At 46.9% G+C, this 24465-nt stretch overlaps 1 protein-coding gene across 1 annotated transcript in view; it reads right to left on the reverse strand.

Moving 5' to 3' along the window:
• The window catches only part of LOC143370483 (uncharacterized), an 84911-nt gene extending 60931 nt beyond the window's left edge, over nucleotides 1–23980 (reverse strand). Inside the window, exon 1 of the mRNA XM_076815666.1 lies at nucleotides 23139–23980. Coding sequence (XP_076671781.1) covers nucleotides 23139–23214 — 76 coding nt within the window. The 5' untranslated portion in view covers nucleotides 23215–23980. The remainder of the gene's footprint in view (nucleotides 1–23138) is intronic.
• Nucleotides 23981–24465: the final 485 nt, after the last annotated feature.

Here is a 24465-nt window from a genome sequence, read left to right on the forward strand (position 1 = left end):
ACTCGAGTGGCGTGCCATGGATACCACTGAGGCACAAGCCGCCAAATCGTCTTGCTACTTGTTACGGGGCTGTGATTATTTAGTTACAAGCGCTTTCTTGTTCTACATATCTAATTCATATTTGAATTTTTTTTTTATATAATGTAAAATTATTTAAGAATATAAGAAATGTATATGTTCAGCTCGAAGTACAGATGTGATTTTCCGTTTAAAAGTAAATACCAGAGTCTTGAAATCAGTGGCGCACCTATATGTGGCGCCCTTCATAGAAGGGGCTTTGTAAAAATGAAAGAAAACTGGATTTCATTCTTCAAATAAATTTGTATAACCACCCAAAGAATTTTATTGAATTTGAATTAAAAATATTTTTATCTGCTCAAGTCGGCTCCCCCAAGATTAAATCCTCAGTACGCCACTGCTCGAAATACTGCTTATAGAATTTTTGTACATAGAATTAAGAGTAAAGAATATTTCGTAGGATTCAGCATTTGTGTCTCTAGCACCTCAAGCAACTGATACCCAAAAATAACCCTGAATGCGTCCCTAGGCGTTTGACTTTCCACCCTGCCACCGAAACGCTCGGAAGCGTTAAGGGGAGGTTCCGATCTAAAAGTCGATTTTTTTTATTCCATTTTTCGAATGTTCAATCTTTTAGGAATACGCGTTTAAAAGGATTTGTTGAAATTCGTAAAATTCCCGAAGTTATGGGCATTTGAGTAGCACTCACGTAAAACTTTAAACGCGTTTTTCTCGAAACAGTGTTCCCAAAACGGTGGGACCTGTATCTCCAAAAGTTATTATCCGATTCGACTGAACCTTTTTTTACTTTGAAGAATATACTTCTGGCTAGGAGGGAAACCAGAAAAAAATACAAAAAATTGAAAATTTATAATTTTCAAAGGCGTTGAAAGGACGAAAATTATAGGGGAAAGTGATTTCAAACTTCAAGTGTCGTTATTTTCTTAAAAAATGTCATTTTTGCATTTTTTTCTGATATCCCCCCTAGCCAGAAGTATATTCTTCAAAATAAAAAAAGTTTCAGTCGAATCGGATAATAATTTTTGGGGATACAGGTCCCACCGAGTTGGATGAATTTTTTGACGCCTTGACTTTAACGACTCCCCAGTGCCGTCTGCAATGATTAATTATAAAACAAAAAATATATTTCAATAACTTAAGACATCCTTAATACAATGCAAAAAGTCCCATTAAATGATATATATTAGTTTTCCTTTAATTAATTCCCAAAGATCACCTATTTTGTTGGGCTCTAGACCGGAACCTCCCCTTAAGCACCCGAGCCCCCGCTGCGTTTACGAAGTCTGCGTTACGAATTCCGGGGTGACGATTTACCTCTGTCCTGTTCACACAGAACGCCACAAAAACATCCCCGTGGAACGTAGAGAGTGTAACGCATCGGAGGCACTTTTCATGCAACGTGTCCAAACGTTCGCTGACCAAAATGCAGAGGGACAGAGGGCACGTAAGTGGGCGACGGTTGGGAAAGGGACGACATTACCCTCCATAAAGGACCGTATATTAGCCCTCCCCCTCATCCGCGATTGTTGGAAATAAGAGGCGGGAAAATTCTCGAGGGAGCCGGGGCGAGCGCGACCCACTTACGTTGTTGATAGACAATAAAACACGGTTCCGCCGCCAGCTCGCTCCTAGGAAGGTTAATCGTTAATTAAAACTCGATTACCGTCCGCGTTTCCCGCGAATATCGACGAGTTCCAATCTTCCTCTTCCACCAGACAAGCCTCTTGTATCTCTTTGCCAGCTCCGCCGTTGGACGGCTCGCTGATAAGTTTCGAGACAGTGCAACGACCCTCTGTATCGTTTGCTAAAACCTCCTTATCGTTTGCCTTACGTAAACTGAAACGCTCCACGATCGCCTTCAACGCTCCTCCTTCGACGGCTGCTGTTCCTCACCGAGTGATGCATGCGACACAGGGCGACACGGATTTTCCAAATATCCACAGCCTTCCTTCTCTCCCTTTCCGTCTTACCCTCACAACCGTCCACTCTTTCATTCGCGATAAGGGGACAGTTGCTTCCTCTTCTCGGGCCGCAATTATTCCCGCAACTTCTGCCACGGGTCACGGAGACCTGGGAGCTGCTGGTAATCACGGATCACAACAATGTCGCCGCAGGATAATCCGCGGTTGACAAACTACCTGGTAGCTTGCAATTTACAGCGCCTCTTCTGTCGGCCGGTGTTCCCCGAACGGCGTTCGACTTCTTCGACTGGAAGGCGCGATTAAGCAGGGCAACAGTTACCCCGGGAGCCTGGCCGGGCTATAAATCAAGCCGGCAAGGTTTTGCTTAGAAGCCCGCGTTGTTTCCACGCGGGCGAAAGATGTTTCTGGGGGGTTTAGCGAGTCCGCCAGTCATCGGGGTGATTATCCAGCAGAAGCGTCTCGCTTCAAGTTAAACAGACACGTGTAAGGTTCGACTTGGAGGTCGGTGATTATCGAGTGGAACCGTTCCGGGTAAATAGAGAGCGTAACGTTCGACTCCCGGAGTGCCATGATTTTGGGAAGGCAAGAGTGACGTGGCTGTTGGCATCGTCTACCCATCTACGTGCTCCGAAGCAGCGCGAGGAATTGGACAGAGGGTGTTCGTGGTTCCTGAGAGTGTTTCAGAGTGTTCGTGGATGAGCTCGTTCCGAGCGTGTCTCTCTTTCTCCCGATGCCAGACCACGTCACAATTCATTTCCCAACCGGTGCGCTGCCCGACATTCTTATCCTACCTGTCTGCCCCCCCTTTGTCCTCGCTCAACGTCCACGAGTATGTACAGTTAGATCTCGCTCTTCTAGCTTTGCTTGGCGAGCCTCTGCCTGTCGTGTATTCTATTCAACGATGAAATATTGAATAATGAGGGGAGAAAGGTGGAGGATTTGTTTTTGAAGCTCGTAACTACCTGTCGTTGATTGTTTTATTTGGGGCGCAGGGATCTCGGAGGCGATGCAGGTTGGCAGATTTTGGTGGTTGTTTGGAATCGATTCGGTGCATCGTCTGCGCGATCACGATTAACGCTGACGCTGGAACTGACTTGCTGGCGCGTGACTTAATGCCGGGAATATCGAAACGCTAGTTAGGAGAGCCAGCTCGATCGCAAGGTCTCGGGACTCGGCGTTCCTTGTGACGCGGCGTTCCTAAACGGCCCTACGAGATATTCGTGGCGATCGATGAAACGGCGCGTGACTAGAGGGAAATGGGCCACGCCGAATCAGTTTGAGGGTCGGACCAGGAATATCGATAATCGAAAGATGGGGAATCGCTGGAGCGAATATGGAACGAACACTTGCAATCTGAAACTTAGGAAATCGGTATATCGAGGATTTAAATCTGTTCGATATATATATCGTGGGTTCAATATTTGGAGGTCGATATATCGGAAATTGAAAGCTCGGGGTTTAAAATATTGAGAACTCGAAGCTTGGAGCTTGAAATATTGAGAATCGGAACTTTCAGAGTTCGATGCATCGAAAGTCGAAAAACTGGAAATTGACACTTGGTGTAGTTATAAATATTGAAAATTGGGACTTTTCCGAGTTCGATGCATCGAAAATTGAAACCTTAGAGTTTGGAATATTGAAAATCGAAAGCCCGCGGTTCGAAATATCGGAGAACCGATACTCGGTGGCGGGATGCATCCAGCATCGGAAGCTTGAAGATCGATACGCGAAGGACCGAAAGCATGAAAGCCGATACGCGGAGACCAAAGGTTGAAAGTCGAGCCGGCGAGTTGGTTATTTATCAGTTACACCGTGTTTCGATACACCCCGCATTTAATCCAGTTGGCGACGCGCAGCTAAATCCCGCGTAACAACATTGCGTGGAATTTACGTAAGTCCGAGCGAGGAGGCTTTGTCAGTCGCCTGATCGGCGTGCGCATTCCTCGGCGGCGGACGTAAAAGTTAACGTAGCCCCCCCCCCCCGGTCGGTCGAAACCTACGACTTTCACTCTCGACAAAAATGTCCCTCCGTCGCGTTCCTTCGAGCGATTTATCGCGCCTCGACGGGCCATCTCGCGAGTTCGCCGATCCTCACGCGCAACCAAAACTATTGTTCGCGGCTATCAAGCGCGACACTCTGGCAAATGCTCTAGGAACCGACTTCCTCCGGTTCTCGTAACCCGAGGATGACTCAAGCGCCGAGTTTCGCAACGACAGACGTCACAATGACTCCATCATCAGGGAAGAACCGCGGCAAGCCACTTTTTCCTTCCACTTAATGATAACGTTGAGCGATGACGCGTCCGCAGAAGCACGTACGCCTAATTGTCCCTTCGGTGCATAGGGAATGAGCCTCCCTCGGCGGCGCTAGGAGGAAAGATACGGCACTGCTCCGAAGAAAGTCGTTTCCCTGAGAGCCGTGCGAAGCCGGCTGCCTGCGGTGCGCGCCGCTTGGGTCCGCGTATCGCCGCGCTCTGACCCAGAAACCCACTTTCTTACCGAATTAAAAGCGACATCGCCGAGCGTACCGTGGCTTCTGCTAGATACGCCTGGCCAAATAGATCGCCACGCTCGCACTATCGTGTGGAGAGCGCGATCCTCACTGCCGATTACCGGTGGCACCTTCCTCCGGGACAGCGATCCAAATTCCGCGGTGTCTCGAGCAACTTCCGCGGCGTTAGATTCCGAAGGAGATCGAAAGTTTCGTCTCGCTGTAAGAGCCGCGCCGATACGGGCTGACGAGGATGAGGAGATGGAACAATGGCCGAAGGCGAGCACGGGAATAGGACGGGCAGAAGATATGGAAGAAACGAGGTTAAATAGTAGGCGCGCGCAAGAGGAGCGGAAATACGCGTCCCCGATCTACTAAACGCGATCATTTCCGAGCTTACTTGTGCGTAAGCGGCCACGGCCGACAAACCAGGCGGTGATTTTTCTATCGACGATTGCTAGCTTCCAACTACGTCGGCTCGCTTTCACTCGGCTACCATCGCTGCCCTCGTCATCTATCGGGCTCCGTCCATCTGACCTCCAAACGATAGCGTGTCGGGTGTAGGTCGACGATCATTTCCGACACGAATCGACTAGCGTCTCCTTGCCCAGAGGGAGGAAATGGGGAGCGTAATGGGACGAGAAAGAACTCCGTTGTGCTTGCGAGCTGACGCGAGGAATCCAGGGAAGAGAAATAAAAGTTCTCCTTTATCTTGCGCCTGTTTATCTCAAAGTGACGCGCCCCGGCCGAACTCCCTTCGAAGGGCCGCTGGAGCGCGAGCGTGAAACAGCGGAATTCAGCGTAACGCGAGCCGCGCGATCGTTTAACGCAGAAGGACGCGTGTCGACGTCGTCCGCTTGAAAACGGACAAAAAACGGGAAAAGCCAGGGGAACCAGGCACGGTAGGGCTGCAACTATGCAAAGCTTGCGGCAGGAAGTAAAGCGGACAGTCGAAACCCGATCTTCGGGCCGCATTATCCCCGCGAGCAGCATCGTGGAACAGTGGCAAGCCGACACGAGGCTGTCGGGGATAACTGTACCTGTACACGAACCGGTCGAAAATGTTAGAAGACGCGGAAATCTGGGTTTCGCCTTTCGCGAAACTTCACCTCGGCGGCTTTACTTTGGCGCGAAGTATTCATGTTTCCGAGACAGTGTTTCCCTATTTTATAATATTTAACCCTTAACTGGTATCCTGGGTCGCACATGACCCCAAGCATTCAAAGTTGGCTGGAAAATTTTTGGTCGTCTAAGTTTGTCAACTGAATTTCTAATTAATTTTATAGTTAATAGTTTAACTTTCTACGCTCCTATTATTTTATACATTACCTAAGATGAAAATATTCATAGAGGATGATCTAGTATCGACTTTACAAATTTCTGTGTCCTTTTTTATTTGGGGTCTGCCACGACCCCAGTATACCGGTCACGTTTGCCAAAAACAGTATACCAGTTAAGGGTTAAATAACCTGCTACCCTCGCTCTTATAAAAACGCCCCTGTATAAATCTACCAAGCCATAGTTCAATTTTAGGATTAAAGAACAAAAGCTACGGAATAAAGAAAACAACCTTCCACCCCTATTTGTCGGCCCGAACGATAGCATATTTACAAAGTGTCAGCGGGGAGCGGGGTGTCATCGCGTACAGAAGGCAGCAAGGTGTCGAGCGTCGGCAGGTTGCACCAGGTGCCACGAGACACCGGCGAAAGCCGTGAACGGTCGAGGCGGCGACCTTGACTCCTTTCGACTGTTGTTCTTAGGAGGTCCGTGAGCGGCTCGGGGGTGGAGGACACGTGGAGGAGAGGGTGGCAGTGACACGACAGTATCGGTGCCTCCATTGAAACGGCTTTCAACCTGGATTTGAATAATCCTCGCGCCGGGAAATCCTCTTTGCACCGTGCTCTCGGGCCCCCCCTGTGTAATAGCGGCTGGATCTTTTAACAGCTTCTCGACCGATGGCCCATGCATGGGGCGCTCGATTTCGGTGTCTGTAGGCTAACACCGAGCTAGCAGGATTTTGCATTCGATGCTGGCGTACCGATCATCGTGGATATTAATTTCTGAGGTGTTCTCCTTGCCCGTGGCTCACGAGGGAGCATATCGAACCCGAGAAATTTCAGAAAATATGTTTCGACCCACAAATTTGGGGGCTGTTTTCACCCCTTTGATATGGACGATTGTCGATAACAAAAAATGCGTGTCAGTTATTTTTTACTATTCTGCAAATGTGCAGAGTCTCGTCAAAATCTCTAATAATAATAATTAGAAAGTCGCGTGCGGGTTCGATATGTTCCCTTGTTAGTTACTGGGAGATCCTCGGCCTGTTTTCTGTCATCTATCACTACCCAGCTAGTCAGCACTTTTGATAAAAAAAATCTGCTAGGTAATAGGTTAAGTTAGCGTGGACCAGGAGGCAAGAGAATGGGGATGGACGTATCAGAAGCTGAGAATGTGGAGGATCCAGGGGACGACTGGAGCGTTAAGTTGGCGATCGAACGAGTTGGCTCGTTAGAATGCATCAACCAGCGAGTCCTCCGTCGGTGAATTGGCAGAGCGCTCCGTGTTCTGTCTCCATTGCGACGAGGACGGACGTTTCTTCCATTCTGGACACGCGGTTAATTCGCGGCCGACACGACCTCCCCTCTGCCCGGATGTCTTACGTTAATTGTCAGTGACGCGCGGACCTGACGAAACGCCGGCCCATCTAATTATGACGTAGGAGGCGCGAGCTCGATGAAAGACGGCTGACTATGGCTAAAAGTTCGCGCTGCGCAACGCTGAGCCACGCTAAATAAGTCCTGGCCAGAAGGCTACTCAACTGGCCACCCCAATTTCGCGATTTCCATCGGTAAGCGTCAGGAGGGACTTCAATTCAATATTACATGAATCTAGACAGTAACTGAAAAATAAAAGTGGATTCCCAAGCTTGAGACTCTAATTTGATCGCAGCTAGATAACTGGTGTATAAATTTAAGAAATGTAAAGGATTAAACATTTTATTTTGAATTAGAAGTTCTATATTTAATCTCTAGTTATTTGAATTCTTATTCAATATAATTATTAACAATAATTTACCTCTATTTTGGTTTCAATTAATTATATATATATATATATATATAAAGTAATTATTACTCGAATTAGAAGTTCTGTATTTAATTTCTAGTTATTTGAATTCTTATTCAATATAATTATTAACAATAATTTACCTCTATTTTGGTTTCAATTAATTATATATATATATATATATAAAGTAATTATTACTCGAATTAGAAGTTCTGTATTTAATTTCTAGTTATTTGAATTCTTATTCAATATAATTATTAACAATAATTTACCTCTATTTTGGTTTCAATTAATTATATATATATATATAAAGTAATTATTACTCGAATTAGAAGTTCTGTATTTAATTTCTAGTTATTTGAATTCTTATTCAATATAATTATTAACAATAATTTACCTCTATTTTGGTTTCAATTAATTAAATATATATAAAGCAATTATTTACATTTAATTTCGACTTAAAGATTTGATTTTTCTCATATACATATGAGTGGCAAGATATAATTTTTAAATTAATATTTTAAATTCAGACCATCCCATCGAGCCTACTCGAAGTGCTTGCGAACGGCTTATGTTCACTTATCTCTCGGCACACAAGCGGCTCAATGCAGCGCAGATAGGAGCGGGTAATTACAGGGACGATACAATTTCGAATGTAGCCGTGACACCGTTCCGCGGACCTTGCCCGTGAATTAAAGTGAGCCCGGGCCCCTGACCCCATCCTACGCACCTGCCCGCGTGCCCCAGCAGCGATACGATCGCGACGATCCCCGAGGTTTTACGACGAGCCACGAGGGCACAATCGATATCGCGGAGGGGGCCCGTCTCCCTCCAGAGTTTACGGTATCTGTCGTACTCCGACTCGAAAATTAAAGATCCGCCTGTTGGACGCGCAAAAAGTCGTCGACGAGATCCCGATGCAGCCTTCGCCGCGAATATTTTTCGCGTGCAAGCTCGCGCCCGACCGCGCGGAGCCTTTTAACACGCGCTATCAAGAATGCTTCAAATCTGGCGCCATTTTTCGATACTCCAGAAACTTGACAATTAAAAAAGAAAAAAAAAGTAGAGTAATATTCCAAAAAAATTCATCTACTTTATAATCCTTTTCCAATATTAATTCGACGATCCAAAAAGCGCGCGAAATTTGAAACCCCAGAGATTCTGAGGGGAACTTGGACAGATTGTTCGAACGAACAGGGTTGATTGAAATTAAAGAAAGCCCGGGATATGTAATGAGACTGCGACTGCTCGAACAGCCACCCTTTGATCGCGCTCCTTTTCCCTCCAATTCCGCGAGCAGAGCGGTCTGGTTTCAGCGGAGGAGACGGCGGTGCTGGCGAGTCAAAGAAATTCGCGCGGCCGCGAGGCCAGTCGCCGGTTTGTTTTTCCAGGCCCGGCATTGTGCCTCCCTCCTCGCCGTTCGTTACGGCTGGCAATTATCCGGGCGCAAGTTTTCCCTCGCCTGCCTTCCCCGCGAGCTTTTAACACTTTTAATCCGCGAAAGTTGCGCGGAACGCGAACGTGCGCGCACAACTAACGCGAAGTAACTCCGGCCAGCTTTTTCGAAGCGTTCTCGACAACGTCGCTGATCCCGCGGATAAATTCCAATGCGGCTTACGCGTGGCCGCGGCCGAAATGCGGGGGGACGCAACGCCGGGACGCGAACCAAAATTACTCTTCGCTGGTATAAATAGGGAGAAGAAAAAAACGCGGAGATAATCGAGAAAGTACCTAGACAAATTGTTTGGGAGCCACTCAAGGATTCTGAAAGAGCAACGAGTCTGATGGTATCTAGAGCGATTCGAATCGTTAAGGGGCGGCGTTCGGAGCGAGTCTGAGGATTCACGGGGCAACAGTAATCAGTGATAAAGGGACGTTTCGGGGGATGCTTGGAGGCGCCTCTGACGGTGAATCGGATCGATCAGGGCGGCCCTGTTTAGCCTCCAAGAAGCCTGAAATCTCCTCGACACTGTTCGCCAATGGATTCGACCAATCGCGCATTCTGATAACCGAGCTCTAGAGGCCTCGGGGCTCGACTCTTTTCGCAGTTCGGCGACGAACACAGGGTGTAACTGAAAATCAGAGTTGGGTATTAACTAAATTAAAAGCTCCCTTCTACTACAGGGTGGGGTAGACCGGGGGCGATTGTAACGCGTTAAATATCTCAAAACATATCATAGATATTAACACAAATTTTGGATATATGATGAAGAATGGCATTTCGAATACACACATCCATATCCTAGAAGAAAATAAATTTTCGATACCCTAAAGTAACTTTTCCTTACTGACTTAAAATTGTAATATAAATACTCCCTTTGCAAGCACGTGTTTTCTCTATTTTTAATATTTAATCTGGCCATTTTTTAAGCAATACTGATCGGTACTTATCACTTCTAAGTCTCTCGTTAATCAAAATTTATAATTTAAGTTCAAAAACCTGGTCGGGGGCGATTGTACCGGGACAGAACCGAATAGTGACAAAGAAGATTAATAATATTGTCTTGTTTGCATGGAATCCTATAGTACAGCACAAACAAACCAAATAAAAAATGGGTACAATGTACTGAATGTAAGGATTGATCACATGAAGAATGCACCAGCCGTTTTCTATTTCTGCCACAATGGCGACACCGCATAATTGGTTATAAATTTTACTGTTTTCATTTATTATTATAATTAAAATCAATATTTTAATTTTGTAAATTTAAATTTGTGCTACTATCGACTCCATGCAGCGTCACAACCGACCCGGTGTCTATTATCCCTCTATTAAGAAGGACACAGATCACCATGTCCTAAAATCACTTTTCTGTGACCTTGTGAACAAGCTAGTAGACTTTGTACACAGTCTTTGTACTTTGATCAAATAAAAGTTACTTTAACTTTAGATTATTTCACGAATAAAGTTAATGTTTTTAACCTTTATTCGTTATTCGATTTTCTATTTAAATAAAATTGTTGCCCATCTCTGCTAAAAAGTTACCAGGCTTTGCTCGCTGTTTGTTAAGTGACAGTTGAGAGAGTGAAGTTTAGATAAAAATTTAGTTGGCGAAATTTTAATTGAATTTAAATTCAAACCTAGGAGATTCCTGGCTTTAGAATTTAGGTGCCAGGGTTTGGAAGTCTGGGGTGAAGAAGCAGTCGACAGCCGGCGAAAGCGACGAGAGCGTCAGTGCAAACGGTCGCCGGCAGTTTTCCTTAATCATCGCGTTACACGCGCGATAAGAAGGTGTTTACGCGCGGTGGATCGCGCTCGCCGTAATAAAATCCAATGAAAGCTTCGCCGCAGAGAGGAATATCGCGTATCGGCTGGCGGAGCGACGCCGCGATCGATATTACATGCGCTCCTCTCTTTGGGCACAGGCCTGGCCGCGATAGTAATTCGGTATTTTACGATGTTGACCAGCCGACGACATAATTACGCGGCCGAGCTGGTGTTACGTATGCCCAATTAATTCCACCGGAGCGACGAATTATCGGGTATCCAAGAAACCGGGGACTCGGGAAGGCTCTCTTAAATCGCGAGGACAGAGAGCTGCGAAATTATTGAAGATATGGATATAGATTAAGCAGATAACTCTACGATATTCGATGTGTTTCGATGTCGGAACAAAGTAGACTGATGAGAGTGGCAAATACGGCAGTTAATATGGAAGTATACCGGAGGGTGAAATGATTCCTCGGTGTTTGTTTTACTAAATTGCAAAGGGAACTCGAAGAGACTCCGTAGCTAGCAAAGTAGATCCATATTGCGGTGTGAGCGATGGAAAACCCATTGAGATTTGAATGATTTGATCTTACCGATATCGAAACATAGCAGACTGATGAAAGTCGCGAATATGCGAGTGAATTGGAGGCTGAAATGATTCGTCGATCTTTCTTTCAGAAAATTGCAGAGGGAACTCGAAGAAACCGTGCAGCCCAGCAAAGTAGATCGATATCGCGCTGTGTAAGCGACGGAGTGCCGGCTATGGTGTAGCCCAACCCATCGGGAGGGGGGGATTCGATTTTTTGAAGCAGAAGATGCGAATAAGTATAGGAGTTGCCGCAGAAGCGAGTTGGAAACTCAAACGATTCGTCGGCGGGTTGGCTGGCAGGGCACGAGAGGGTCTGAGACCTATCGACCGGTATCTCGAAGTGATCCCTGCAGCCGGTCGTAGCGATTGATTACTAACTGCGAGCGTTATGCACATGGCCCCGGCAGTACGCACGTGAACGCCCTATCCATGCAAATGTAATTATGGATTCGCTTTGACGCCGTAAAAGGTTCGCTGCCTGTAGAACTACGTGTCTTATTAGCTCTGCAGCCAGTTAATATCGAAGTTTATGGCTGCTGAGGACGACTCCCTATCGATCATGCCCTACAACAACGCCTCGAAGGGGATGCGCCCCACTTCTCCACTTATCCCTCACATCCACGCTCTGTGAAATCCAAATCCAATAAAACACGGGTATCCCCGAACGAGTAATCAAAATATTACATTTCTTTTCAGCTGTAGATAGTAAATAATCGCGGTACTTTTTTGTTGTGTAATAAATACGCTTAATAATATCAATATTGCTATTAATACTAATTCTAATACTAATACCAATATTATTATTAATAATAATAACAATACAACTTGAATCAAATCGATTTCGAAATAAATTTCTAAACCATCCGCTCCCCAAAATTTGTGTATTACCCTTGGATTGTTTGATTACAAGCATAGAATAACAATTCCCCCGTTTACCGACGATTGATCGGCTGAAACAGAAGCCAGGCCCTTCTATTTTATCGGATACGGCGTATACGTACACTGTACGCACACTCGTGGCTAAATTCGAAGCAAGTTACACGCCCTCGGGTTACGCCATTGACCCAACTTTGGAACCCTCGTTTTCATTAATCCTTTCAACATCGTCCCCACCCCGCCTACCCCGTGGACCTTTGTAGACGGGGCTCGTTTATCCATCGATTCGGCGGTGCGAAATATAAATAGGCTACTCCTGTCGGCCATCGAGAGCTCGACACCCCCACCCTACATTTCAAATTTCGTCCTTATCCATTCATCTCGATACACCTATCCCACTTATCCCCTGGAGCCTGCCCCTCAGCTTCAAAATAATAACACAAGCATCAGAAGGAACGTCGCTAATAAATAAAGAAATACACTTCAGAGTTTCTCCATGCATGCTTCGCATTGTCCATGAATTTTGACGAGGAAACCTCTCTCCCTTCTACAACGCACATACGCGGCTTCTTCGATATCGCGCGAAGCGTCGCAATTTCGGGGCATGGGAAATTTAGGAGTAATCTCTTTGGTTTCACCCCTGGACAGCGGAAAGCTTGACAGTAGACAGGGAATACTGAACAAAGAAATAAACGAATAATATATTACTAAACTTCTTTCGAAATTATTTCTTTGTTTTTATTTATTTATGTATTTATAAATTAACTTGCTCAGTTACCTATTCGATTCTCTATTTTGCTATGTCAGTTAATTTTAATTTTGCCTCTGCATCTTTGGGATATATAAACTTGCGATTAACGAGTGATTAAATAAACAGAATTATTTAGCCAGAGCTACGTAGTACACGCGTAGCTGGGCAGCCTGGAAGGAGTCGCGTTTGCGAGCCAGTGCTATCGACTTTCCAGGATGCTCCTCGTGGCGTTCGCCAGGATCCAAGGCCGACGAGGCGATAACTGTCAGCAGGTGGCGATGTTATCTTTCTTAGATCGACGTTAACTCCGGCCAGTGGATGGCGGCGTTTATTATGCCGGTGTTGCGCGCGTACACGCCGGCGGAGGCGGAGTTGCGAATCAATAACCCGTGTTATAAGGCATTTGGGCATGCCGAGATATCGATTATGTAGCGGTGTGCAACGCTGGCTAGAGAGGTGTCCAGAAGACGACGCGTAACGCGACCTGACTCCATGGAAATTAGGATCACGAGGGGCATCGGCTCATTTAAATATCGCCGAGGGGGGGACGAGCTGGGGGAGCCGTCGTCTAGACTAGCGCAAGCTTGGGTAGCCGAGGATTTCTATCTTTCCTATCTGCAAGTACATATAGGTATACCAAAACGAACAGAGATCTTGGTAGAAAATTGGTAGATCCACTAAGGGACAAGTGTCTTCACTGGCTGGATAAAGAGGCGTTGATCAGCTTGATATCTGAAAGAGGGGATGCCTAACTCTAACTGAGGGCTAGGCGAAGAGATGTGCACTGGTATTGTACTGTTGGATGCAAGAACGGCCTCAGGACACTCAGAGACCCTTTTCGCATAATCTCATTCTTTTCTACTCACCTATCCCTACTAATATATAAAAGTGAAACGTTGTCTGTTTGTTTGTCCTTCTTTCACGCCCAAACGGCTGAACGGATTTCAATGAAATTTGGAATATGCATTACATACGTCCTAGATTAGATTATAGGCTATTTATTTTTTAGCCTCTTTTATTTTGGAAATAAAAGAGCCTAAATAATAAATAATTCCCGGGTGAAACCGGGTAACGGGCTAGCTAGTACACTCTAAATTTCAATGCCGTGTCTCTAAAACTGACAGAGCTATGGCAAATTTTGTGAATCGACGTTGACCGACTGCCCCTAATACCTACCCACATCAACCTAAACGTGGCGCGATGAATAATTAAAATTAATTTTACTGTTTAAGTTATTACACAGTTCAATAATGCAACTAGAAAATAGATGTATCAAATTTTTAACAACTTTATTATGTATAAAAAAAGTAACTTCCTAATGTTTACAGATATTTCCCTCGAAACTGAATTGACACTCAGGCCTTCCTTGCACCCAACAGCGCAATTGCAAACTTAATAGACACAAATTTGTCTCGAAAGAAGGTGACCAACGTCCCTCGCGTCTCATTCGTCGGGGCCGCAGCGGAACTGGAGGGGACAGCGCTCGCCTTCTTTCGAGACTCCGCTGTACCTAGACAAGGGGACAGTTAAATATGAAAGGAAGTATCAAGATCCCAGCATTTGCACCTAGCTAGACCAAAGAACATGCCTGCGGAGTAGCATGCGCGTAGAAGCGGCGTCTAAACGGGTCACCGTCTAGATAGGGGCATCGGATAGACCGGAGTGCTTAACCGCGAACGGTATCTGAGCGTGATTGCCGTGAGCCTCGAAACAGTGCCAGAATAAGAATGGACGTTTAGGGGGGGGCCACGCGAGTCGGGCAAAAAGTCGAGCGGTTGCGCAAGCGGCACTGTTAACCGTGTGTTCTCGGGACAAGCTGCGAGAGTGGATGTCTAGCAGCGCGGCGGGCTCCGAGGTGTCCTGGCCGCGGGGGAAGGGAGAGGGCGAAGAAAGGGGAGTGAGACGGAGGCAAAAAGGCACCGCTCTGCTCGCGGTACTATGTCATTCAGGAAGTCCGGTTAAGCGGTGGTTGCGTACACGAGCTCTTGATAAGTGGCACGAGAGCGGGGAGGCACTTTCGCCTGTGCGTGAAGCTTTCTTAAAGAACACTCCGCCTCGCCCCTACGCCTCCGTCCCCCCTCATTATCCCGCAAGATTAATTAATCGACGGACCGTTTTTGTGTCCACCGCCGGAGGACGTCCCGTGGATTGCCTCGTGGGAACCCCGTCCCTCTGGAACGCTGAGAGTCCAACGGATCGGAGATGGTTTAGGCGAGTAAATAACTGAGACGGTAGAATTGCGGAGGCTCGATTAATCAGCAGATTCGACGAGCTGCGCGAACTCTTAACGCTTCGAAGGGTCACCGGATTCGGGGGGGCTCTGATTCTAGGTGACTTTTTTGGAGGGAGGGCTTCGGGAGGAAATCTGAGGGGAAGCTGGAGAAGGGTCTGTGGGGTGTTTTAGGTTTCTGTAGGAAGGTGTCTCAGGAAGACTGAGTGGAAAAGACAGACTATGAGTTTTGTTTTTGTTGCTCTAGGCAGTGGCATAACTAGAGGGGCCAGGGGTTCTGGCATCCGTGAAGAAGGGGCGTTGTAAGAAGAAAAGAAAACTGAATTTTATTCTTTAAGGAAATTTTTATAATCGCCTAATGGTTTCGAATTGCAATCGACTTGGAAGGGAAGATATTTAGAACGGAGACTGTATTACAATTGGACTCAATTAGGATTGAAACTCTCTGAAGTAACTTACGAGTAAACATTCACTTATAGTGAACGGAGTTTCTCGATTTGGAATATATTTTTTTAAAGTACTCATAGTAACTAGAATTATATCTGCAATGGATCTGTTTTACTCATGTTATTTCAGAATTATCGGCTAAAACCTGGCATCTGTATGTTTTCTGAGGCGCTGAATCCGAATATGTTATTTTTTCTGTCAAAAAATTTCCTAAGGTAGTTCACTTAATAAAAAATCGTTTTTTTTTGGAGATAACTTCGAAAGGAAAGGACGGAGAATTTTTTAAACAGACGACTTCAATGTTAAGATGGGGAAACACGACGAAAACACTTACAATTTTATTCGAACCCGGTAGGCAGTCAATGTGAAGATCGTTGAATTGGTATCTTGCCCTAGGGACCCAGATGTGGTCCCTGGGAGTTAAAAAACAGGTTAACATGGATTTTGAAGTAAATTCGTGCGGGGAATTCGAAAAAAAATCTTTGAAAAAATCTTGAGCCTTTTCTTTTTGAGTTATCTCCAAACAACCGATTGTTTATTAAGAGAACTACCTTAGGAAATGTTATTACAAAAAAATAACGTCATATTCGGATTCAACACCAGAAAAAAAACATAAAGATGCCAGGTTTTAGCCAATTATTCTGAAATAACAGGATTTTGCGTACGCCTCAATAACACGAGTAAAATAGGTCCATTGCGGATATAATTTTCAGGATTTCTTAGTTACTATGAGTACTTTAAAAATATATATTCCAAATCGGGAAACTCCATTCACTGTAAGTGAATGTTTACTTGTTAGGACCTAGGATCCTAATTATTCTGCACAGAGGCAGACGTTCAGCGATCACCAAGTACATCAGAAAGAACAAGACCGCCCAAATTGAATTGTTGGGATATCAGAAGAGTCGAAACGGTCCCTGCAAGTGATTTCAAGCAACCACGACCGACCGATAGGCTAATAACTGGTCTGCTAAGATTGCACGCCGCTTACGAACGCCAGTGGAAGCAGCCTTGCGACTCCACTTTCTATTGCGTCACCAGAGGATGAGGCCTTCGCGAGCCTCCCTACGTTTTGGCCTCACCTCGCGTTATCCCACTTCTTTGTTGTCTACAACCTCCCAGATGCAACTAAATTAAGATTTGATCAATCTGACGAGAGCTTGTATCGTTGAGAAGGGAGCCTCAGAAGAGGACCAAATCGAAGAACCCTTCTACCCTTAAAATATACACCAGTGACGCACCCAGAGGCAGGCCAAGGGGCCCTGGCACCCCCAAAGAAGGAGCTTTCTGAAAAGAAAAGGGAACTGGATATTATTCTTCAAATAAATTGCTATAATCACCTAATGAATTTTACTGAACTTGCATTAAATAAATTTTTCTGACAAATATTTTTATCCCTTCAACTCGGCTCCCCCAAGATTAAATCCTGAGTGCGCCACGGATATACACTGATAATAGTGTAGACCAACAGTAAAAGATAGTATAACTTCACAGATCGTGGTAGGATAATAATTAAAAATAATACTAGAACGCAGAGAAAAACACGTACCAACTAACGGAATGTGCCAGCGTGACGATCAGAACACCATTACCATTAATTAAGAACAATAAATCAGAACCGAGGCTGTGACGATCGACTTATCGTCACTTCGTAAACGATATCCTAACCTGCTGCAAATATTCATGGACCACCACTGCCCAGTCGCGGACCAGAGCGTTCATTTCGAAATCGATGAATAGCCACCCGCGACTGACTCAGCGCTGAACCTTATCTGCTTGGGAAATGCCGCGATCCGCATAAGGAAAACGCAGTAACGATACTGCCGAAGGCTGCACAGCGACTGTCGACGAATCCCCTGGCTAAAAAAAGACGAACGTCTCGCGACGAACGTCACTCAGCCTCCAAGGATCCAACCTTGGATCGGTGAAACCAGGAATTCCCTGTTATTGAAAGCAACGCCGCGAGATTGTCGCCAGACGGCCGAGGGGATTTCAGAATCGAAATGGAAAGTACCGATGCAAATTTCGGAGACCAAGACGCGCGCGCTCCCAGTCTGGAGCTTGTGGAATCGATAGAGGCTGCTGGGATGATGTTATGGGGTTGATGGAGCAACTATAACACAGAATCCTTTTCACCCAAGTTCCTTTTCTTAAGAACCCTCAACATTAGGGGAGACCGGGGCTAGTTGTTACAGGGGCAGGTTGTTACAAAGCCGTTTAAATTTTTTTCGCTTCGACTATCACTTCGACGATGAAGTGGCTGATGTGTTTCAACCATGCACGGTTGTGTATGTAGTTTGTTTGTAGTCGGTTCACGCGTTGTCACTTTATTACAGTCTTTGTGTTCTCGGTACTAATAGTAACTTTTCTCTTTCTACTTCAATCTTTTCTACCGAACAGACAGGTAAATGTATGTAAATTAATATTACCACGTTTGAATCAGTGTTGCTTTAGCTACAGATTCGTACCAAGAACATAAGAATACACCCAACTGGTATGAACTTATAGCTTTTTATACACAATGGTGTCAACCGGGGCAAGTTGTTACACAAGACAAGGGGCATGTTGTTACATGCGAAAAGGGAAATGTTGTTACAGAGGGAAAGGAAAAAAATGATTTTTACGACAGTAACAACTGTTAAAAGAAAAAAGAAAAGTAAAAAATTAAGAAGTAAAAAGATTTTATTAAAAAGTTTTAAAAAGGAAACTGATGACATAAAAATAAAAAAAACATACAGCAAAGAAAAGGCAGATGAGAAATAAAACCACCACAAATAATAGGCACGCGATAATTAGTGCAACTGATTTCAGTAGTATTTTATTATTTTTAAAATAGATTTTTTACTGTATATTTATTGTCATAGATTCTTACCATTAATAAATTTACCTTTGTCCAAGAAAATATAATTATATTACTCATAATAAGCCTCGTTTCGTAAAATTTAATTCTGTAACAACTTGCCCCGTATTATGTAATAACTATCCCCTACTCGGGGCACGTTGTTACAACATGTCTCGAAAATCTTTCAAAATGGCTTGTTTCAAAGTCATGGTTTTCGTTTAATTACATGCAATAGCGGTCATCGGTAGAGGAAAGAACGTACTTTAAGTCAGAGTCATTGATAATATTGAAAATGGAATGCAAAAAAAAAAATAAAAAATAAAAAACTGAAAAGTGTAACAACTAGCCCCGGTCTCCCCTACATTCTTTATTTTCATAGAGCACGTGAACACCATAATTCTGGTACATTAATTCAAATATTTTTATAATACACTGCGAAGTGTTAAACGAAGATCAGTGTTGGAAAGCGAAACGCGTGTAGGTGGTAGTCAGCGCCCGGGTGCCCAGTTTCCAATCGGGATATTTAATTTAAGAAGGGGTGGAACGGAGTGGAAACAGGCAAGGAGCGGCGCGAGTAACCGTTTTCCCTCGCAGGATGGCTGGGATAAGGAATTCCAGTTGGCGAATATTCAACGCGAATCACGCTCACGGTGAGTATCGAGCTTGCACCTGGACCAGTTTTCTGCCGCAGTGCTGTCGCTGAATCCATGTGCCCCCTTTCTCTTCCCAGCCTGTCCCTTCTCTATCGCTCTCCGCGCCTCTCTCTCTCTCCGTCCCTCCCCTGCGTTTGCATTTTTTTCATCAAAACGTTTCGGTCGACGGACAGGTATAGCCACTGGAACGGATGCATTTTAAATCTTGGCACGCGATGAAAATTCAGAGGGCCACGAATGGTATAAACAGTCCCTGTAGCGGGAAAGACGACGATAACTACAAGCCCTCCCCCCTCTCCTGGCGCTCCCTTTTGTTTATTCATCACCTGTTGGAAGCACGAGGACCTCAACTACCCATAGGCATCGTCAAATGCGAGGTGGATCAAGGACATCAGAGGAGAGTTTCGAGTGTATCGGAGAGAGCTTCGGGATAGGTACCACAGCTTCCTCGTCTCTTCAGTGGGTATTAAAAAAGCCTCCTTAAAATTATGTAGGAGAAAAAACGATCCTCGGGTGACGGGACTCGAACCCAAGATCTGCGGGGATCCTCCAGATTACTGGGCAGCCGCGTTACCAATTCCCCCAACGCCGACTCCTCGATATTATTACTCCTTTCCGCACTCTACGAATAACCAAACTAACGGTGCGCCATCTATGTGCCAATCGCACCATAAGCCGTTCCCAAATGCCTACAATTATGCGAGCAGGGGACAGTCGTAGGAAACCAAACATCTCGCGTTACTTTTCCCTTTCCCTTTCATACGAAGCAGCCTGATGACTGTCTGCAGCCAACGTTCGCCAAGTGGAAGACGAAGCCAGGTAAAAAAGCATCGATCCAGGCTGTCCACCCGCGAGATCCAAGCGCGTACGCGTTAGACGCCGGATAGCCGAGATCGGGGGAGGGGCGAGGAGTGAACGAACTCGGGGGTCCTTGGGACGAGCCGCTACGAGCCGAACGATGTGTCTGTAAACTCCGCCGTGTGCCCCTGACTCGACAATTAGGCCAATGCCTTTAGGAACCGATGACCCGTCGAAAAGTCGTTCGTATTTGTCCGCCGGGCCCACTGCTAACGCGACGCGGTGGGAGAAAATCGTACGACACAATCGACCGACTTCCTCTAGGCTCGTCCAGCGGATCAATCGAGCGGGACTCTGGTAATTCCAGCGGCGTTTACGAAAGCTTTTGCGAGTGGCGATCCTTTGAAATTTCAGACAGCCGATCGGTGGGAAGAGTTTGCGAGTAATCATTGTCCAGGGCCGCTTGTTTCATTAAGAAGATGAAATTTTTGATGGCTCGCGAAGCTGCGCGGGTTACCAAGCTGCGCGCACAGGCGAATTTCTCGATCCCAGCGCGACAGAACGTACGGTTGATGAGGAGCTTTAGCTGTGGGGGCCCTTAGATATTCATGAAAACGGAGCTCCCTAGCGTGGAACTCGCGCGACCGAGATACAACCCGCGGTGACTCGGGCGAGATTTCGCCTATCCTTCCTCGAGGAAGCTATAGAGCATCGTTCCCATTATTCTTAACGTTCTTCGACTCCGGGAGAACCTCGAATTGTTAATAACGCGCCTCGAATTCGTTCACACGGGGAGCCTGCTCCAGAGAAAGTCAGAGAAAGGAGGACTTTGTAACGTTCGTATGAATAGATATCGAAAACAGCTGTTCTAACTTTCCAGCTGCAATTTCAACAGGTATAAGCTGGGCTCGCTGCAAATGAGACCTAAACTTAATTATATCTGCTCTTATCACCCGCATGACCCAAGCTTCCGAGGGGGGCAAGCAATCGTGACGTTTACTGTGACGCGCTGATTTATCTAGCCGACGTTTCCAGCAGGAAATTCGTTCCCCCCCCCCCCAGGGGCCTGAAAAACACGGTCCTGCGGCAGCCAGGTGAGCCAGCCACTGCCAAACACGATATTGTCCCCGCAAACATTTATGTGCTGTGAAACAGGTGCGAGTCGTGCTCTCCGTGGCGCAATATGCGAACCGACGCGCACCACCGATGACGGACAAGTGCTTCGGAGATAGTACAACAAAAAAAAAACGAGCAAAATCCCTCGACTGGTCTAGACAGGTGATGATTTTTTCATCATCGCTCTTCAATCTTGCCTATACGCTCGATCGACTCGCTTGTACGCGATCACTCGCACGCGAATCGCTGCGGAGATTCGCACCGAGCGACGAATCGTCGCCGTCGAAACCGCTGCGGAGGATAATTCGTCGCAACAGCATTCTTTGTACACCAAGGTTTCGAACGATATCAATCTGTCGACCAGAAGGCGAAGGATACTTCGCGATGGATGGCGGTGGAAGTTTCCTCGAGGAAGCCTTGATTTCGATTATAAATCGAATGGACTCCCAGCAGTATTTTCTTCGACGACGTAACAGCGAACACCTCGATCCTCCAGAACGCACGGGCGAATTTAAAAGTCAATTAACCAGCGACGCGCGTTCAAAGCGCGCCAGGAATATTTGTAACTAGTGCGCTGCGCGCGCACTACTAATTCCCATCGACCAATGTAACTAGACGCCAATGCCTGCAGATTTGTACACCGAGCGTGTTCGATGTCTTCTTCGCCTATACTAGCCTACCGAAGAGCGACCGGGGATCTCGGTCGATAAAAGATTCTACTCCCTTCGGCCCTAAATCTGCATCGCAGCGCCAGAATGTGCTGGTTTCCGACGAAGTTTCCTCCGCATCTCGTTGGAAACGTAGCGCGGTCCCTTTCACTTTTCCTTTCCATCGGACTTTCTTACTTTCTTTCGGCGTATTAATTTACAATTCGAGCACACCGCGCGCGCGCATCCAAGTGCGCATTGGGAAACAGAAGAATAATAGGCTGACACTTACGTCAGAGTGGACAGTGACGTAGAACGGTGGGCAGCCAGCGCCAACGTCGAGGTCCGCAAGCGCGCTGTTATTTTTCCACGGTGGGTATTAAGAAATCACAATGAGGCCCGCGGTCGCAGGCGTTCGTGCGGCCGGGAAAAGGGCCGACGAATTCGAAAGGCCGGCCGAGGGAGCAGCTGTTCGATAAAAAGGACCTTCGGACAGTGGACGGCCGTCACGCGGCTTGCGCCTGGTTGCGGAGCGTTCGATACTAATTTTCGAAATGCTCGTTCGCGCACCGGTACTTCGGGTACATCGGGCGCGTCACGCGAGCGAGAAGAATGGGAATAGCGCGAGCACGGCAACGCTCGTCACGGACGGCTATAATTGCGCGCCGTTTGCCATCTTTGGTGTACGGAGATAAAGCGCGGACCTCGGCCCTGGCTACCGTATGCCACTGCTGCGGAGCCGATGAATAAAGTCGTATAGTCGAGGCGGCTGTGTTAGCTGCGTATAACGGAACTATTAACGCGGTCCAATATTCTTTTAATAGACCGGACTCGGTTGGTAAGTGACACGCGTTTAAAATTACCACGAAGACCGCCCCTTAAGCCGTGCGCGAGAAAACAAAAACGTCGGTAACGCGTGAGTTACAATACGCCGTGGCGCAGGTCAGGTCTTATCCTCTGTGGCCACTCGGTCGGTGTGCCCCCCCCCCCGAGGAGGCGTCGTGTTTCTGTAATGTTTACTTGCCTCAACGATGTCGCGATTCGATAAGATACGAGACCCTTTCAGGGACAACGAGGTGAGCCGACTACGCTCTGCAACGTTTACTTTCTACATCGCCGTCCCGAGGCTTTAATCACTCCCATTACGAGCGCTTATGATAGCAAACGATTGACTGCCGCGATCCAGAGTGCTCTATGACCGAGTGGCTTGGATATCTGACCCGGTATAGAGGACGGAATAATGTGCAGCGGATAATCTTCGTAGTCGCGTCAAGAGTTTCGGTGCACCCAGTATACTCGGACAACGAAACTAATATGTTGGGGAGGGTGAACGGGGCCGTTCGCCTCCCGACACAGGTTTCACCAGGTGCGCAGCGCTCTCGCGTCTACGCCACTGTCCCCGACGCGGGCCAGAGCCCGAGAGCATGCATAGAGACGAAAAATTGCGAAGGTCGTGCACTCACCCTCGAGCAGGTGCCAGTCCTCGTCGAGAGAAGCCAGGGCCTGCGCCTGGTTGGCTTGTTGCTCGAAGTCCAGCATCTTTGCCCGCCGTCTGTTCCAGGCTCCCTCCTTCCGTCGATCTAGTCCCGTCCGCTGGCCAAATATCTTGTCACTTCACCTTCAACGAAACTGTCACACGATGCCGCGTTACTGCTTCGAACGAGGGAAACTGTGCACCGAGCGGGCGCCGATCGGCCACGGAAACGAACGAGCGACTCGCGTCTGTTTTACCGTGAACGCGAGCGAGCGCGCGGAATCCTCCCGAGCGACAATTGAAAACTGGTATATCAAAGACAGACTTTCCCCTCGAAGAAACGCTTGCTCGGATTATCTCGAACGTCCTTTCGTCGCGAGCATAAGAAAGAGAAGAGTGGGAGCGGGAGCAAGAAAGACAGAGAGAGAGAGAACGAAATAGCGAGAGAGAGAGAGAGAGGGGAGGGGAGTTCGAGCGGTGAGAGCAAGACAGCGTGGTCTCTCTTTCGCGATCGGCGAACTCTTTCTTTCCGTTTGAAACTCTGCTCTCTGTTTACATCGGTGTATCTGATTGGCCTGGTCGGCGGTTCCCCTTCGCCGGCAGTCGGCGCGAGCGTCTCGATCCTCTCTCGTTTTTTTTTTCTTTTAAAAACCTCTTAGGGGAATGGGAGAAGGTCGGGGATTATTATCCAAATTCCGTGAACAACGCGCGCGTTGTGTATCCCTATTTTTGTGGGGGCCCCGCGTTACCGGAGAGTGTGGTCGCGTGTTGTCGCGCAGACAAAGTGAGAAAGCTACGATGCGAGCGGACCCGCTCGCGTGCATACGTGGCGGTACTCGAACCGCGACTGATTTCCCCTATCACTCCGTGGTGCTCAGCTGCCACCCACTAGCCTCCCCCCACCCGCTCAACGGCTGCCGCCTCTCCCACCCCCGCGCGCCAAGCTTGCTCGTTCCAAGCAACGGTAGAACGTCTAACCCTCCCCTCGCCAGCCATCCACACCCCTTTCACTCTATCTGTGCTTTCTCCGTCTCTGTCTTCCTTCATCGCAATGTGCTCGCGCGCCTTCTCCCTCTCACTATCCCTGTCTCTCTCCTTCCACCGGTGTACAGGGTGCGGCGAAAGTCGTGCCGCGAGAACAAAGGTGAGCCTACCGAGGAAAAAACGAGTCTTCGATTTTGAGACAGATGAAAATAGGTCGAGAAACGCGCACACATCGTCAAGGTTGAGATAAAGGTTGTTTGAACGTTCGTAATGGTTTTCGCGCGATATCCGTAGTAGGGTCGTCTGTTTGACCCTGTACTCTCAACGCTGAC

This window comes from Andrena cerasifolii, chromosome 6 (assembly GCF_050908995.1).
Source record: "Andrena cerasifolii isolate SP2316 chromosome 6, iyAndCera1_principal, whole genome shotgun sequence".
Classification (NCBI taxonomy): domain Eukaryota; kingdom Metazoa; phylum Arthropoda; class Insecta; order Hymenoptera; family Andrenidae; genus Andrena; species Andrena cerasifolii.